Source organism: Gallus gallus, chromosome 3 (genome assembly GCF_016699485.2).
Source record: "Gallus gallus isolate bGalGal1 chromosome 3, bGalGal1.mat.broiler.GRCg7b, whole genome shotgun sequence".
Classification (NCBI taxonomy): Eukaryota; Metazoa; Chordata; class Aves; order Galliformes; family Phasianidae; genus Gallus; species Gallus gallus.
Window position 1 is genome coordinate 31174963 of NC_052534.1, and position 18496 is coordinate 31193458.

General features: G+C 36.2%; 1 protein-coding gene across 11 annotated transcripts in view; it reads right to left on the reverse strand.

Annotated features, from left to right (window-relative positions):
- Positions 1-9: 9 nt before the first annotated feature.
- Positions 10-18496, reverse strand: part of BIRC6 (baculoviral IAP repeat containing 6) — a 170831-nt gene continuing 152344 nt past the window's right edge. For all 11 annotated transcript variants that reach the window (XM_015283766.4, XM_015283760.4, XM_419512.8 and 8 more), the window contains 7 exons: positions 18314-18424; positions 16929-17146; positions 16139-16300; positions 14023-14100; positions 5798-5986; positions 1899-2033; positions 10-867 (listed from right to left, as the gene is read on the reverse strand). In XM_015283766.4, coding sequence (XP_015139252.2) covers positions 691-867; positions 1899-2033; positions 5798-5986; positions 14023-14100; positions 16139-16300; positions 16929-17146; positions 18314-18424 — 1070 coding nt within the window. In that variant the 3' untranslated portion in view covers positions 10-690. The remainder of the gene's footprint in view (positions 868-1898; positions 2034-5797; positions 5987-14022; positions 14101-16138; positions 16301-16928; positions 17147-18313; positions 18425-18496) is intronic.

The window sequence follows — 18496 nt, forward strand, 5'->3', positions numbered from 1 at the left end:
AAGTCCAGATTTTGGCATGAGGTAAAACCATGTGCATTTATTTCAACTGCATTTTAGAATTAGTAAGCATAAAATTAAATACGTTGACTGCAATGAATTCAGTCATACAAGTGCAAGCTTTCAGCTATCACGTATTTTATGGCAGTTTATTTAAAAAATGTACCAGTAAATCATAAAAGAGGGATCATGTCCATTTAACTTTTATTGAAGTATACAGGAGGTTTTCTTTAGAATCAAATATGAGCATGAATATATGGCCAAACGTAAAATCTATCAAATTCAGTGAAAATTTTCTGACTTTAAATAGTAGCTGTAAGAATGACCAATATATATTCTTTGTTACAACCGCCCTCACTCTACAAGTAAAAAAAAATAATAAACATTCAGTAAACATTCTTTCCTAAGGTAGTTTTCCCTTATATATCAGTGATTTATCCATTTCTTGTATACATAACTTTTTTAAACATACCAATCAGTGGTTCTCACAATTGAAAAATAAAAGCACAAAAAAGTTTACACTCTTGTACAGGTAAATAAAAGATCATCTTGAATTAAACTGTATATCCTTAAGGGCATAGTATAGTTTCAGTTTCATTGCCTATTACATAATTAGCTTCTTACATACAAATATTGACATATTTGGCTTGTGCTTCAAAGCCTTTGTGTCTAGAAAGTCCATGTCAATGCAACTCATAACTTGAAATCACCGGGGATATCTTTACTGCTGCTGGGTTTCACCTGTTCGTGCAACATAGTCTCTTCTGAACCTGTGGCACTGCATTTTTCCACGGAGTCATCAGCATCTGGATCCAATCCTTCAGGACACGGAAGTTTCAGAAGTTCTTCCCGCAACTGAGCTGTATGACGCTAAATATACAAGAAGTAGTCAGTGCTGAAGACCACAGTTAAAATACGACTTCTCACAGTTTGAGGGAACAGAAGACAACAAAAGGAGTAAGTAGCAAAGGTTTTAATGTCTTATCTCACTGCCTGGATAAGGTTTTTTCACTGTTCTCATTTAAGGACTGGTACTTTCCTTATAGTGACGGTAATTAGGTGCTACTAAGGACAAACTAAAGGCAGCACATAAAACTGTAGCAAATGAGTGCATCAGTGTAAGTGTTGTGCTATTTCTTTTGCATTCGAGACACATTTATGTTCTGTGATCATAACAGAAACTGGCCTGCCTCGGAAAAGGTAGTTCACAGGCAAAACTATTCAGGAGTGTATGATAAGAACTGCTGTAGAGAAAGATACATGGAGATTTTAACTAATACGGTTTTAATGACCGATCACACTGAAGGACTGCAAGTCTAGCAAAAAAAAATCTTTTAAAATTTCCCCATGTAGTTAGATAAAAAATAGTTTATACGTAAGTCTGTTGTTAATGTGGAAGACAAGATACACAAATAATATTACTCGCCTAGGAAGGAAGAAAACATTTAAATAGTTGTAACTGTGTTGATAAAAAATTTTAAAACAAAGGATAAGGCACATTTATAAAGTAATGGATCACACTTTATTAACTGTGTTTGTATTTCCAAAAAGACAGTTTTCTGGAAAGGAATTAAACTCCACTTTTATTGAAGGGTGGCTGTAGAACAATTTTGTCATAAAAACAAACAAACAATGAAACCCTTAGAACAAAATAAACAAAATAAAATATTTATACCTTATATAAATATTTATGGAGAAATAGGCAGGACAAGAACTAAATAAAGATCTTACTTGTAGAAAAAAAAAATACTGAGAAAGTGGCCTGCACATATGCTTCAGCTTTTGACAGTGGCGAAATCTTGGTTTTCAGTCACTGTTATTAGAAAACTCAGCTGTTGTACAATTTAATTGCTACTCATCATTTCTGGCTTACAGAACAAAGTCATAAAAGCAAGTCTCACCTTGAGAGCCGCTGCATGATGGGACATAGTTCTGCCTACCCGTTTGTCACTGCTGTACTGCTGTATGTCTGCTATCCACTCCTCACACTGAGCCATGATCTCCACTCTTTTCAAGTAAAAATGTTTGTGGATGACCTGCAAGAAAATATTTGGGATGAAAAAACGTGTTTTCATCTAAGAGCCATATACTTAATAATACAAAACGTGCAAGAGCCCTGTGAGTCCAAATGGATACGGAAAAAAAACAAAACATTCTAAGGATAATTCAGCTCCGAACAATGAGGTGTAAGATGGCAGAACAGCAAAGTGATAGTGGAATGTCAGATATTCTCCAGTCCAAAGATGATCTTAGTATGCAGGCACTATATATGCGCGCTTACATTAATATATGTGCAAGGATTCACGATAAAACGTTAGGGCTTTCATCGTTGCTTTCACTGCCCTGTTTTATACTTCCCACCTATGCTTCTTTAATGAGCACCTTATCTTCTCTTGTTACTGACTGCCTGCTGTCTGAACAGAAAGCAGATGAGCAGAAACCCTTTGAGCAGTTTAAGCACAGAAAAATAACATGCTTCTGCATAGAGAAGAAGGATCACCAGCTTGTAAGAAAGATAAACAATGACAGTTACATTCTCTAGGCATGAGCAGCATCATTGAGGACACTACAGTTCCCTATCAATAGTATCTGAGCTGCACCCATGCTGTGAGCCAGTATTTGATCACATAGAAACTTTGGTATTTCTGCATGGAGTTTAAAAAAAGAAACAAAATACAAAAAACAACTCTCCAAACTAAAACCTACCACCAACAAACAACAAAGCATACAAAGCTATGAAACTCTACTTAGTGTTGGCTTTGCCTTAAAAAGATTTTTAAAACTCTGCCTGGTGAAAGAAACAATAACATAACAGAAATTTTTATTGAGCACAGTGGGTTCTTGGCAACGCTGCAATATAATTGAGAAAATAATCTCTCCCTCTAGAGGTTAGAGAATATAGCTATTCGTCTAAGGAAAAACTGCATATTGAAAGCCTAATAGACTCCAATTCTGGATGCGTTCCTTATATCCATAATGGAGTTTGGAAGAACTCCCACAGACTGGCAGTTTAGATCTCTTGGGTCTTCTTGTCATTTAAGACACTGAAGAGAAGACAGAAGATAGTGTGAGTGGAAGGATGTATATTCTTTCTTAGACCTAAGCTTCCAAGTGTTAATGTATTGCTGAATTGTAACCGTTCCAATTATTCTTAACACAACCCTACAAAACCTTACCGTTCATAACAGTAAGCTATTCTCTCAGAGAAACGCTCAGATAATCCGCTCGGAGATCTTATTTTCATTTGGACGGGCTACAAACTGCATGTAGCATTCTTCCAACAGATCCAGCTATTACATCAATGAAAAATGTAATGTTTCTCAGTGCATAATCTCCTTTTATTTTTGTGCTATGTAAAGAAAGATAAATGCCACTCTTCACAGTGATAGGGGGTATATACTCAGTCAAGCATAGAGGGAGTTCTCATAAGTTGGTAAGGCTCTAGGTAGGACCCCATGTTTAGTCTTGTATGATTGTATTTTTAACACACATAGCTTGCATGTATGTTAAAAATACAATCATACATCCAACATCTCCTAGAAGCAAGCTATCATAGCTTCAACTTTCTTCTCACAGTCTTGAGGATTTAATCATGCTATCCTAAAGAATCAAGCCTAAAAGCCTCCAGAGGAAAAAAAAAAAAAAAAACTGAGGAAAACACGGGGAAAAATGAAAATTGTACTTTGGGAAATGCAGGCAGTAATCTAAACCAGAACAAAATAGCTTTGGATCCAAAGCTTTTAAGTGCTAGCCAGCTCTCTTCTGTGCAGCAAAATTGTTATCTGGTCACAGAAGGGAGTTTCAAATGTCCAAGACACCACTGCAAGCTGATATCTGCTTCTTAACGTTACTGCACTTTTACATTTTGTGTGGTTTAGTTTAGCTCGGTCTTAGTGACAAATATTGCATTTAGGAAGCTAGAAGCTTTATTGTTTTCAACATCTGTCTTCTGGTAATGATGTGCTATGTGCAATTCCCCTGTTCTCATGGAATGACTGTTTTTCCATTGAAACAACGCTGTTTGGGTACACTTTATTACTTTACCTTCCTGAAGAGCAGCAGGATGTCAGCTTGTAAGCTTTTTTTCATAGAAAGCAGTAAAAACCTAAGCTACAGAATAATCATGTAATGTCTTAAGATTCTTTTCAAAAGTGCCATAACAGCAAACTGGGATTCAATTATCAAATCTTGTAAATTATATACCCTTCATTTCTATGTACAGGAAGAGAAGGATGCAATGTTCTTGTCAGAGCTCACCAACTTATCACATCTTCATGTAACTTTAAGTGATGACAATTGGAGAAACTTTTTGCAAAAGTGCAATTGTTACATTTAAAAATAAGAAAGTACCTATCAGCAGAAGTTATTTTATTAGGTGTCATGGCATTATCATGGTCTTCAACATACTGAGTAAAACACGCAAGAAATAGCTTAGAATAGCAACCATGTTTTTCTGCATTATACAAAACACCAGAGTATATAGTATATCATTTTCCATCTGTAAATGGACAGAATACTTAACTTCTTATACAAGTTAAACGTTCATGATTTCTCATTCTGTTAGACACTGAGTAATTTCAGTGGGAGAAGCTTTCTGCATTCCAAAGGATGTTTTTATGGATAGCAAGGAAGGGATAGGAGACCACCCTCTTACTCAGATGTCACACTTACTAATGTGAATATTCCTAAAATACTTATACATTTTTTTTGTATTTTAGCATGCAAACAATGGAAAGCATAGTTGACGCTACTACACGGTTCCACACCTCAACTTAGAAGTGGCGAGAATTTCCGTGGTCGAGAGCAAAATGCATTTTTTTTCTAAGTACTGGCTGGTAGCACTGTGCAATGACTGTTTGATCAACCATTTTGCATTAGTATTCATACAGATTCTCTTAGTGTAACTTCCACACTTTTTCTCCTGGAATTGTTTGCCATGCATGTTGAAACCCCAGAATCCTAAATGGACTCACTTTGGGAATGGAATTGGACTAGGGACAATGAGAGAGGTGCCTAAAACCTAAATTATTCTGTGATACTCTGAGTGAGTTTTATTCTATTTTCAGGCAAGTAAAAAAAAATAAACAATCCAGTTTTTTTCAAGTTTGTTTTTAAGGCAGTGTGAATGGCTGAAGGTTAGTATTGCTCAATCAACATCAAGACAGTTCTTTTCAAAGGAATAGATTTATTTTACGCATTTTTTAATGAATAGCGTGAAGGCTAAAAATTTGTTTTGAAGTATTTTTCCAATTTGCATTGTTTTAGTGTATCTAAAATGTTTCCTAACACATGCTTCACGTTCATGTTTCATAGAAAAATACTTCACTGTTACCTAAGCCGATTAACAAAGACCAAATGTCCACTCTAGGGCTGATCAATAGGTGTCACTTGGATGCAAAAGGCACTACCTGGCATTAAGAGTGAGCCAACCTACACGAACCATGCTTTAATCAACCTATGCACCAAATCTGACTTATAGGTCACTCACAGCTTGTTTACACAGCCCTTTCCCAGAAGGGGATCTGTGAAAGCCAGGTGCATTCTTGTTCTGTTCAGTTTCCAGAGAAAGCTGTGCCAGAGGATAAAGAGAATAAAACAAAAACCAGACATCTCATGCAAGACATGGTTCCAAGTATTTGCATCACTCTCAACATTCCACTGAACAGTGGAAAGAGTCACTGAACAGTGATTGTTTGTACTGAAAAGCAGTTGTGAACAGGAATACAAGCATGTTTAAAAGATGAGTTTCCTTGACTATTCTGACATGACCAAGATATTTAATTAGTTTCACAAAGCCCACCTCCTTAAAACATGGCGATGGATTTCTGATTTGTTCAAGCATTGCCCACTTGACTGTTGCCTGTCGTATATTTCCATCATATTCTCTGGAGCTCTGGGTACCACTTGGAGTACCTCTTGATCGTTCATAACCAGGTTCATTAAAATATGGTTCTGCTACAAGTATAAGAGATTGGACAGATACTAACACCTGTTAAAAGAAAAAACATGAGTATTAGAACTGCTATTCATGTGCTTTTAAAAATATACATAATTTTGCTTACTTATATGCGGCAACACTTATGACAAAGCATTCTTACTTGCAGTACAGACTGTTTGCAAGTAGGGAATGTCGGTGTTTTCAAACTGAAACCATTACTACACATTAAAAATGTAAGGCTTACTATCGCATATTTAGTTCAAACACCTAGAAAATGTAAAAACTAAGTTAAAAATATAAAAAATAAGCAAAATAAAATGTTTAAAGCAATACATTTCTCATTGCAACCTTTTGTGAAAGAAAGCTGTTCTATCAAGTCATACCAACAATTCTTGATCCTTTCTTATTACATGCCTCAGAGTGATACTGAGGTGTGAGGTACTGCCAGAAAGGTCTGGGCAAATGTTCTAGAACTGACTTTCTTCCCAGCCTAGATATAACTTAAAGCTTAGGGGTATCCCTTAATTTGGGAGTCTTGTTTGCAAATTTGTATGAAAGGAGTCATTCTTTTCCTTGGAACATGCAGAACATATAGTTTACATCACATAGATACCATGTCAGCAACAAAGAGCTGTTCTCTGAGAAGGCAGTACCCCAACAACTAGGTAGTTGTGCTCTGTGCTTAGGAGGAGCATTCTCACAGACTTCCTCTTGTAGAAACACTAGCAAAGAAACATTTCTGCTTTCCATACTATCTCTGTCTTTTTATTCACTACAAAGACACAATGTCTAAATAGTAAGTTATTTCAAAGCAACAGCCAATAAGGAGTTGAATGACCTAAAGTTAATATTACCACGAACCATTACTCATGGAACCACATCCTTAGCTCTTTTGATGCCATGACATTTTCTGTTTGTACTTGTGTACTTGATGTGCTCAAACTGTTGCACAGACAGGCAATCTAGCTCAGCAAAGCCATATCATGATGTACAGAGCACATGCTTGTGCAGTGGGAAATGTAAACTAGCATTCCCCAGTTTGAGCTGAGGTAGAAAATTAAAGATTGCCTCCCGTCCCTGCCATGCATTTGACTAGAGGTAGCCATGGCTATCTTGTATTACACTTAAAAGTAAAAATGCAGAAAAACACATTAAAATATACAGAATGTTCTGCACAAATTGGGTCTCAGCAAGAAAATAGTCATTTATAACGCTATAAGGAAGAAGAGCAATCTAATGCTGTTGTGGTGAATTGTGTATTTTCTGGCCTTTGCATGTGTCTGGAAATAAATTGTTTTTTGCTTTTTTGAATTTTATAGTTTAAATATATAATTTTTAAATAGCTCTGTTAGAGAAATTTGACTATATGCAGCACTGTACTTTCTTGGCCTTAATAAGCATTTGTTACTATGTATAATAATTGTCATGAGTAAAAAACTCTAAACTGATATTCCAGTTTAATTTGGGTCAAAAAAGTCAATTGCTGGAGCGTTTTTGGGTGGTCTGTTAATAGTTCCACCTCTGAGTCAGAAAAAAACCATGCAGTACTTAATTCTTTCCAAGCAATTTATTTCATCCTCCAGCTGTTTTCTATTTAATAGCTACAATGTGTTTTTGTCTGGGGGGGGGGGGAAAATGACAGAAATTTTTCCAACAACTCCCTTACTACTTTCAAACTCAAGCTCTAAAAAACTTTAGTATTTTAAACTTAAATGCTGTGTGAGATTTCTAACAACCAAATGTAACCAATTAATCTAAGAAAAAGTACTTTACTGAAAACAAGCTTTCTTAATACCTTTCTACATCAGTTTTATTGTTACAGTTCAAAACTTCATCTCTTGATTACAAAGTTGGATGTTGGGAAAGATATACCATGTGAAGAACTACAACTTAGACCTCCAAATCATATTTTTCCCTTGTAGAGAGAGCAAACATTAACATCTCAAAGCATGGAAATTCCACAGTCTCTCTTGGACACTTATCCTAGTGTCACCCTCATAGTGAAAAAACTCTTCCTAATATTTAATCAACATTTCCCAAGTGCCATCCTATGTCATTAGATACTTGCCACGTTGCTCTGCATTTTTAGAGGTATCTGGCTCCATCTTCTTTATACCTTCCCCAGCTCTCTGCCACTGGTTTAGCCACCTTTCCGCCCTATCTTATAATCCATAACTCACTTATTGGCTATAAAGATACCGAAGGAGACTGGATCAGAGGTTTTGATGATGTCAAAGTAAACTGTGTCCACTGCTTTCCCCTTGTGCAGAGCTAGATATCTCATTGTAGACATCAAGTAGGTTCATTAGGCTCTATTCACCCCAGTACATCCACATGAACTACTGTCTTCAAAGTACTTGAAAAGAGCTTCCAGGAGGATTTGTTTCATAATCCTCCCAAGGACTCCTGTGTTGCTAAGCAAGCTGTCCTTCTTGCCTATCTTGACAGTGGTGGGAGATTTGCCAGTCATCAGGAAGCTGCCATGCTAGTTGTGACTTCTCAAAGATGAGAGATCAGAGATCTGCAATGGTGCTGGTTAGCTACCATGATGCATGAGATTTGGTTCCATGAACTTGCAGGCCCAGTTGCCTTGAATACTTCTTTTCCCTGTTGTGGGCAATTCCTCTTTCTCACAGACCTAGGGAACTCACGGAAAATGGGAAAGCAAATTTTTGCCCTAAAGAATGATGAAGAGATTACCTCTGCTTTTTCCATGTCCTTTGTCACTCTATTTTCTGCTCCACTGAGCAGCAGGACCACAACTTCCCATTGCTTTCTTTTGCTGCCAACATACTAATATGAAGGCCCTCTTGATCTTTAGATCTTTAGTCATTTTCAACACCAGCTAAGCTTTGATTTTTCTGAGCCATGTGGCCAATGCCTTTATATTCCTTACAAGAAGCCCATTCCCTCCTATACCTTCTGTGTACTTTCTTTTTGCAGTTGAGCTTAGGCAGGAGTTCCTTATTTACTCATGCTGGCTTTCTGCCACTCTTGTTTGACTTGACAGACTGGAATACATAATTGTTGAGTTTTTAGGAGACTAATCAACCAGCTCTCCAAAGCCAACTCCTGAACAAGTTGAAATCTCTTCTGCTGAAGAGTTTCAATTTTACTATGCTGAAGCAGAAACTGCACAGTATTTTAGAATCTGGAACAGGAAATCTACCTTGTGCTATCAAATAACTATTCCAAGGAATAAAATGAGAAAGTGCCATGGGAACCCTTAACAAATCATTGCAAGTTTTCATTTTGCTTGATGTATGTACTTATTGCTTAACGCATTTCTATGGCAGAAACCTGAAAATGTTAAGGACTGTTTAGACAGTTATCATAACCTAGTATGTCCTGATAAATTCTGGACTATTTTAACACCGACTGTCACTAAAGATAACACTGCTATACTTTAACTCCTCAGTTTTATTCCTCTACTCAGTTTATTTGTAGAATCCAGGAGTATCTTTACAGTTTTCACTAGTATACTTCAATTGTTCATCTCTCAGAGTGTGGAGCTTTGTCTTCACCATAAAGAGCTTAAGATATAGACATAACATGAATTGCAGTAGGTGATGCCATCTCTGAGCCTTCTTTAAAAAAAAAAAAAAAAAAAAATCTTCCAAGCAAGTCCATGTGGTACCAGGAATGAGCTGCACAAACCAACAGCAACTCTTCAAAACAAGACCAATTGGAATAGTGGTTGGAAATAGCATTTTGAATAATTTGCCAGTGTTTCTTTCCTAGCATTTCAGGGCTATCCAGAAGTCTTTAACAAAGTGAAATGACCCTTCAGAGCCACAAAAACATCACCTGTAACTCACCCTATATGATTTCCATAATTGATTACTAACACAAAATGAATACCTAAGAAAATCAAGCACCAAAGTGAAGACTATAAATGCAGCAGAACATGTTTCAGTTTTGAGCATCTCAAAGCCAGACTGAATTGACTCCCTACAGAACACAGAGTCCAACTTCAGTATGTGTACCCCAAGCTCAATTTAAGAAACCAAACCTGAACATTCAATGAGATAATTCAAGTGAACGCTTTCTGCTAGTGTAAAAGCCAGCCCTGCCCTCTGTCTCCTACTTCAGAGCCATTCTATCACTCTCCAAGGTGCCTCTCCTTTCTTTTTGTACCAGCACAAGTATCTTCTGTTGGAAAGAGATGATTTCTGAGAGAATAATTGTTTCTAGTTGGCTCTAGATGGAGAACCAAGACATACAAAATGAGAATGGACACAAAATTACTCACTTTCAGAACTGAAGACAAACCCGATTTCTCTGGATTCACTTAGTAACTTAGCAAAGTACTTTCAGAACTGTCCCAATTCAAGAGTAATTTCAATTGAGACTATTTTGAAGCAAGCAAAGTATCTTCAGAATTTCCAGTTTAACTTTTCTGAAACATGCTTTATAAAAAGACTTTAATCTATTAAAAAAATCCCAGGGTTTAGAAGTTAGTTTCTCATACCAAAAATAGACGGTTACAGAGATAGTAAGGAAGGTAATTTGCACCACGCACATTCTGTGAAAGCTATCGCAATTGGCACTATGCTTTGTACTCATTTCCAAATGCTAATTATATGGCTGTGTGGAAAATTACAGCACCCAGCAATATTGAAATCAGAGAGCTCACCTCTCCCAAACATTGCTTTTATAGAAAGGTATTATCTAGAACATCAAAACTTAAATGCACTTGTAAGGTTTTTTTCACACCCTATGCTGCTACCTCACTGCTAGCCACAAGCCAATGCTCCTTATAAAAGCATTCAGTCAGAGCAGTCTTTCAAAATATTTTTAGAAGGATTGTCTTTATTATACTGAACTTTATTGAAAGATCCTACTACAGCATGTCAAAAATCCAAGTGTATGGAAAGCATGTCACATGCCTGAAAATAGCTTGCTGTTTTTCTGTGTATTGGTAGAATAAAAAGATCACCCTCCATTATTTTTACTTTTTACTTGAATAACAACTCCATTGGCCACTTAGGAGAAAATTAAGGGAAGTCTAAAGGTCTAGATTTCTTCATATAATAAATGGGATGTTGCTTCACTTGTCAATTATGTCAATCAAATGACTATGTGCTATTGAGATGATAGCTTGCCTGTACACACCTGAATTACTCTTACTGGCAAAGTATTTCTGCACAATCACATTGATAGAGTCTAACACTATGCAGCAGTTCCAGTGTGTTTTAAGTAACTTGAAGGGACTCATCATGCTATGATCACATAAAAAGGCAGCTGCAAACAAGGTACCATCCAACCAGTTAGGTTAGTACGTACAATAGTTACATGGATCTTGTCCACATGACCTTAAGTGGCACAAAAATCCCCACCATAAACTCTGGATCCCATAATCACTTGTTGGGTCTCCTAGCTTGGAAACTTTCTGTTCTAGAAAAGTCATCAAGTTCCTAAAAAAAAGATTTCTGCCTGCAATCAAAAGCTTGTTGTTAAGGATCAAGTAAATTAATACTCCAGTTTACCTACAGAAATTAACCAGTAAGACTTGACATTATGGAAGAGTTTGAAAGTGAAGAAAGTGATGGTGAAAAAATCTGAGTAAGATAATCTCAGCCATCTGTAATGGGTACTACCTACAGGAAAAAAACGCTGTTTCACCAAAGTACCTTGCAAGAGCTTAAAGAAGAAACTAATGCTTGTTGATTTACTGCTGTTCTAAGATGACAAAACTGTAGACAAATAACAATTTCTGATAAATTCTGAGGTTTCAGAGAATTGTTATTGAAAGAATGGCATCCAGTACAAACAGAGCTAGAAAATGGTTCAGTGAAGTTCAAATGCAATAGTTGATACATGTTCCACAGAATTACTGTCACTGCAGCCTTCAGAAATGCAAAGTTTTGGGACTGGCTTTACTAAAATCATTGCTTACAAAAGCAACATCTCACAACAGCTGAACAGGGTCTCTGCAATGAATATCATTTGAGATTATGTATCTCCCATAGGAACTCTGTTATAAGATAAGCCTACATAAGCCTTTTTTTTTTTTTGTCTAGGATGGTGAGTCCCCTGAATTAAAATCTGGAAGTGCATAGCTACTGCACCAGAATACCATACTCACCTACAATGCACGATGGTTCTCTTAAATAACTACATATTTTGTTACATTACATTACTAGTACAAGGGTAAGAGGTAATATATTTTAATGTTGCTGTGCAATTTGAAAATTACTAATGCAGTATCAACAAAACCTAGATGAATATTTAAATATTAGTCATGAAAACACCAGTGATGTTAATACAGAAAAAAGAAGAAACAACCCTGTATAAAGACATACGCATAAATATTATCATGCAGTCTGGGAGCCTTTAAATGATGCTCTCTAACCCAAAACAGGAGGCACAACCTCGGAAAACGCAAAGTCTTCCCCATGAGAACGCATGCCAATTTCAGTTCATGTATAGCTGGACAGTCAGTACAGAAAACTGGTCACTCAGGCTGCACGTGGATTAGAAGACCAGTAGATGATAGTGAACTGAAGGTACCGTGTATGAATGTAGAAGGCAGTTTGTACAAGAGTTGAAGTTTTCATGAAGCACAGAGAGAGAATGAATGATGAGAGAGCAAACAAGACAAGAGCAAACAGGAGTTATCTTTTTCTCTGTTGATTTGATGTTAACAAATCCACATCTGGTTAGTTTGCTTAAGAACACGCACTTACACATAATTTTAACCATATGTATTTTGTGGGATTACTGAGACATTTTGACTCCTCTCAGGAATACACTTCTGCAGGTATCAAGAATGCTGAACAATCTGTTGCAACTGATTGAAGATCTGTGGTGAGCCTCTATGAGGATAGATCTCCACATTTACAAAAGCACTGAAGTATCAAAATAGACAACATGCTCTCAGGCTCCCTGAGAAGTTTAAGTTGGATGCTCTGATACATTGAACAAAAGGTGCCCATATGGACTGGGTTGCAAGTGTTCAGATCAGCCAGGTTCTATGTAATTTTCTTGATTTCCACAACACAAGTCAAAAAATGTGGAATCGGTTGGAATTGTTTCTAGGCAATCTCACAAAATCAGTAAGATGTTACTCGTGATTAACTGTTTTTGTATTTGACTGAATTGGGCCTGTTACGAAAGTTAACTAGTTTTAATTTATCAGCTATTCGTATTTAACTTCTGAGTAAAAGAGGCGAGGATCTGCCAGATAAGACAAGATTGGTTTTTGGTGTAAAGTTGTGACATTTTTCAAAAGTATAATTTGATTAAAAAAATTTTTTTTTCCAAAAAAATTGCATTAAAGTGATTCTCACATAGGGGAGACAGCTTTTCTCAACCTTGCAGCATTTGCCAATACAAGAAAATATTTGAAAGAAGACAAGATCTGGGAGTTTTGTATACTTTGAGTTTTCACTCCACGTTTTGACAAATTCAAGCAGTTATTTAGTTCATTCGTAGCTGCTAAATACAACTGCCTGGGTATATGTAAACAAATATTACTAGATCCCATCACAGCTCCTGGTACAACGAAAGGATATTTACATGTGGAAGTAAAAAAAAAAAATCATCTTAAATAGGCATTCCTCAAGAGAAAGTGAAAATGGCTTGAGTGCTGAACATTCACAGCATATTAATTTCATCCGTGCAATAACATTTAAGTAACAACTGTTATGAACTCCCCCACAGCCCCTTCACCGTGCACTGAAGGACTTGTATGCAGATGCATCTACCTGCATCCATGAATCTGATGTGAGTTTATTCTCCCATGCTCGGAACTCCTTGGAAATCAGACTGATTGTGGCGGCTTTTTATCTTCTAAACAGCAACATTTAATAATACAGCTTCTCAATTAGACCTTACTTACTGACCCAGTACGTAGGCGGACTAAATTCCAGTCCATTTGCAAAATAATGCTTAGACAATTTCAGATGAACAGGTTAGTACAGTTACAGAACAGGAATGTCACAATAAGACATTTTCTGGACAACTGTTTTATTTTTTTGCTTACTCAAGGAAGAAAATTCCAGAGTAAAACCACAATGAGAAAGTCTTAAGACTGACAGACTTACTACTCAGTGACAAACTGAAGAGAAACAAGAAATACTCACCTGCAAAAAACTTGATGTTTGAGGATTCCATTTCTCTTCTGGCCTCCCATGCCATGTGTTAAGAATGCTTAAACATACCTGAGAAGGTCACATGATTAATACCACAGATAAATATTATAATAAATTTGCTCTGCTTGGGTAGAACAAAATGTTAGCATTGCATTAAGTTCCTTTTTTTTTTCTGGACAAACTTTTGTGTAACTTCATTGAAAAGGACAAGTTTATTTGCTATGAAATTAATTTGAAATTAAAGTGGATAAAAGTAATGAGGATAAGGAAGAAGAACACATGCTAATAAAAGAGCAAAACAAATGCATTACTTTTCTTCAAAGAAAACTTATGGATTCTAGTGGCTCCAAAAACAAATGAATCATTGATATCTGATTCTCTATTTTCTTCTCTAAATACTGCTCTAACACTTCTTGTTTTTAAAGAAAATCATTCTGGCTAAGCATTCCAAAGGTGCTCCCTGTCACACTAACAAGGAATTGAAAATACTCATCAACTCTTACGACTTATCTGAATTTTTTGTAGTCAAGTCTATAGAGTTCTTGAACCTTATCAGAGAATGGAACAATCAAAGAGAAGGAATGCAATGAGACAAAATGTAAGAAATCTAGATAAGAGTATTCACCATGACTTAATGCTAAGCATAAGAAAAAAGATAGACACTCGCAAATTTGAATTACATTCAGTGTTTATGTTAAGAAAAACTCCTGTGTCTGGTACCGGAAAGGAACGTTACAGCTTCTGAAAACACTGAGCAAGGGGAAGCCATGAAAGGTAGTGGATAAAAGGAAAAACATTGGCCATAAACATTTTGTAGTAAAGAAGTTGAATGTCACTCTGGTACAGTCAAAGCTATTTTGAGGGTCTTCAGTGGAGATATACAGATAACCATTTTGGTGGTTCTATTCATATGCGCTTATTTTTAATATATATGGAAGTTGCATCGCCCTGGCATACACCTGACTTTTTGTGAAGTTTTTGGAACCTTCAGAATGAGCCACACAACATAGAGACTGGGGACTAGGAAGGGCTCATCATTTGCTTCATCTTTTAATATAATTTCCAAAAGTTTTAGTATTTTTAAAGCAAAACAGTTATTCAGTCCTTTGTTTAGAGTTGCATTTACTTTTATAAAGGATAATTTTTTCCTTCCCTTTAAGAAAAAGCACTTTTGCATGCAGAGACACGCAAGGTACTTGGCAAATGCAACCAGTTGCAACTGATACGAAGCACATTTTGTCCATGAAAAGGATGCTGGGTACTTCAGTTAGCCTAAATAGATCTCTGCCTGACTAACTTAGCAAGGAAAGTGGAAAAGAACATTTCTCTAGGTCAAAATTGCTTGCTTTTTAGTCCATTCCAGCTAATAAAGGTTTTAAAAATAAATTATCTGTAAGACAATTCAGATTAGAGATCATTTCCATTTGAAATTGTTTAATTATTTTTCATTATAATTTGAAGACCAGCTTTAACAGAAGTTTTCTCAACTATGTCAGGAGCAGCTGATCATTTGATTGTAAAAGGACCAAAAAAAAAAACCAAGCACCTCTAAATTCAGGGAGCGTGCATTACCTCTCTCAGCTTCTTACACATACTTGAACATTTTAATTAATAGTCAATTATGAGCAAATTTTCTTAAGTTTTAAGAAAATATGGAAAAGTAATTTCTATACCACTCACTGTGTAGCAGCAGAACTCACTACTCTGCAATGTTATAGATGAAGACATGCAGGGTTTCAAAAAGTCATTGGGCAAACTGGTAGATTTTTTCCATGGAGGGGTCTGTTAAGCTGCTGATCAACCCTCGCCCTTTTCTTAAACCTTGCTGGCCACAGCTGCAAGCCGGTAGGTCCTGTCTCCACACACACACAATCACAAAGCACCTGGATGAGCAACCTACATTTGCAGAAACTACCAGGTTTGCCAAACCCAGAGTACAAAATATGCCACATTCTGGGGGCAAACATGACTGGAAGCAGGTACTGAGGTACCCATTCTTAACCTGTTAAATCTTGGAAGATCAGAATTATCATACTTAAGACAGAAAACCACAAAAGAACTTAAAGAGAGAAGTTTCATCAGTTTCACAAGAGTAAAGCTGACCTACCTTGCCATCATTGTAGAGATTTGGATTAAATCTCACACTGTGGCCTCCAGTTGTTTCCAGATTCACAAGTGGAGGAGAGTTAGGATAGTCTTGTGGAAAATACACATCAAATTCAAAGCACCCATTTGCATAAGGGGTGTCTGCTGGACCAGTAATGAGAACCTACCAACGTTAAGAAAGCAAAAAGACAGTTTTCAGAAAGAACCCTTACGTTTGTCATCCAGTTGAGATTTTTTTTTTTTGTAAGTTATGGGAATCATTTTTATTTCCAAATGCAACTTATCAGATATTATTATTAAATATCATCCTCACATACAGGCTATCAGTCTGTTCATTTCAGTAGTCTAGATAATTGAAGCCCCCCTGCTAACATCCTTACAGTTTACAAGTTCTCCTTACAGATTACAAATGGAAAGCAAAACAGAAGGAGCTATCACGTCTGCCTTCTAACTTCAGGACAAGAGGTGTTCAGTGTACTTCTCCATAACTACTGCTTTTAACTGACTTAATAATGTAGTATGCAATGATACGCTTTGAGTGCAATGGAGTAGCAAAACTACATTTTTCCTTTCAGAACAGTTGAAGAACAAGCCTTGTCCTATTAAGTCTACTTCGCTAACAAAGTCCTCTATTGGTAGATGGATGCCCGCCAAGTTCTTGAAAAATCATCAGACTAAAATACCACCAAGTATATTAGTTTAGAAGTTCAGATAACAACTAAAGTACAAATGAAATACTTCTGTATCTTCTTGTATATTGAGCTGAAAGAGGGAAATAAAATGAACATTACCTTCATGATGTCAAGCCGCTCCTCATCACAACGTACAAAAACACTGGATGAAGATGAGAGAGGCAGTGATGTTGAAAGAGTCACAGCTTCTTGTGCAAGACGTCGGGCTCTGGCAGCACTGTTGGCATCACTTGCATTTTTTACCTGAGACATGTAGTGGTAATTTACTTTAAAAACCAATTTTCCATCATCATCTTCAGAAACCATTTCAAATGTATCTAGAAGAGAAAAAAAATGCATCAGGAAAACAGTGAAGTTAATAACAGATCAGTCTTGGATAAAGACTCTGAGTATTATAATCAGGAAATATGAATGTCTATCAAGAAAATGTACATTTTGTGAATTAACAGTGATCTCAAAAAACAAAGCATTACCAGTCTTGAGTTAAATGAATTCCTGCAGCAAATTTACAAGCTCTCATATGCAACTTGTCCAATGTATACCATTTCTGATTTGGAAGGCTACCAGCTACTCCAGGCCAGGAATACAGTGATACTTATAAATACATAATAATGCTACTAGTGGAATCAGTGTGCCAACAGCATTTAATTGTGTAGTGGTTGCAATGCTATTAGAAGATCATACAAAATTACAGTGAGGTTAATTTTCTTTAGTCATTTACTACACAAAATCTGCTGCTTGGCTGCCAGAGTGAGAAGCTGCCATTACAAACTCTCCTACCTGCCTATTCTTGGCATACAACTCCACAAACACTTGTGAGGAAAATCCCTTACAAATACAGCGGCAAAGAAATGTGACTGCAAATATTGTCACTGCATCTCAAGAAATATTCATAAACATGTTTCTGCAATAATTTTACAGCTCTATTTGGATGAGATGCTATTCTTTATGGATTTTTTCAAATATATTCTCTTATGACCAAAATGAGCACTGATTCTCATCGTGTTTTCCAAATGCAACATAATGAGTTTCATAAAAAAGCACAGACTGAAGTTTACGACAGTTCCGTTTTACTCTAATACGTTTTCTTCTGAATTCTATTCCATTTAAAAAATAAAAGCCGCATTTAAAAAAAATGGACTTTTAATAAGCCTTAATGAGAGCTTTACGAAAAATTCTACTAATGCTGCAATAGAATCTGAGGACTGAAAATCTCACAAATCAGTATTGGAATGAAAATACAAACATCACTGAATTTTGTGACTGGTCCCATTCATGTAGCGTACAGATAACATAACACATTTCCTGTTTGTTCAATGACCGCATTAGTTGGCAACCTGGGAATACTTGTATAATTTTCCATGTGTGAAAAGTATCATTTAAAAATATTTTAAAATTATTTCAAAATATAATTATGGTATCATTGCAACAGGTTATTTCTTATGCGTATGCCTTCTAAAACACATTCATACATCTCAACCTACCAAATTGGAGTTTTTTCATGACAGCCACATACTTTTCTTCAAGAGAGCGTAAAACAGACAATGGTTTGGGCTTCACAGCAGCTTTTTTGGAATATTCAGCCATCTTCTTTTCTGTTATATAAAATGTGACAATTATTTATAGTTAATGTAATTCTGGGACAAGTATACCAAACATATGGGGAT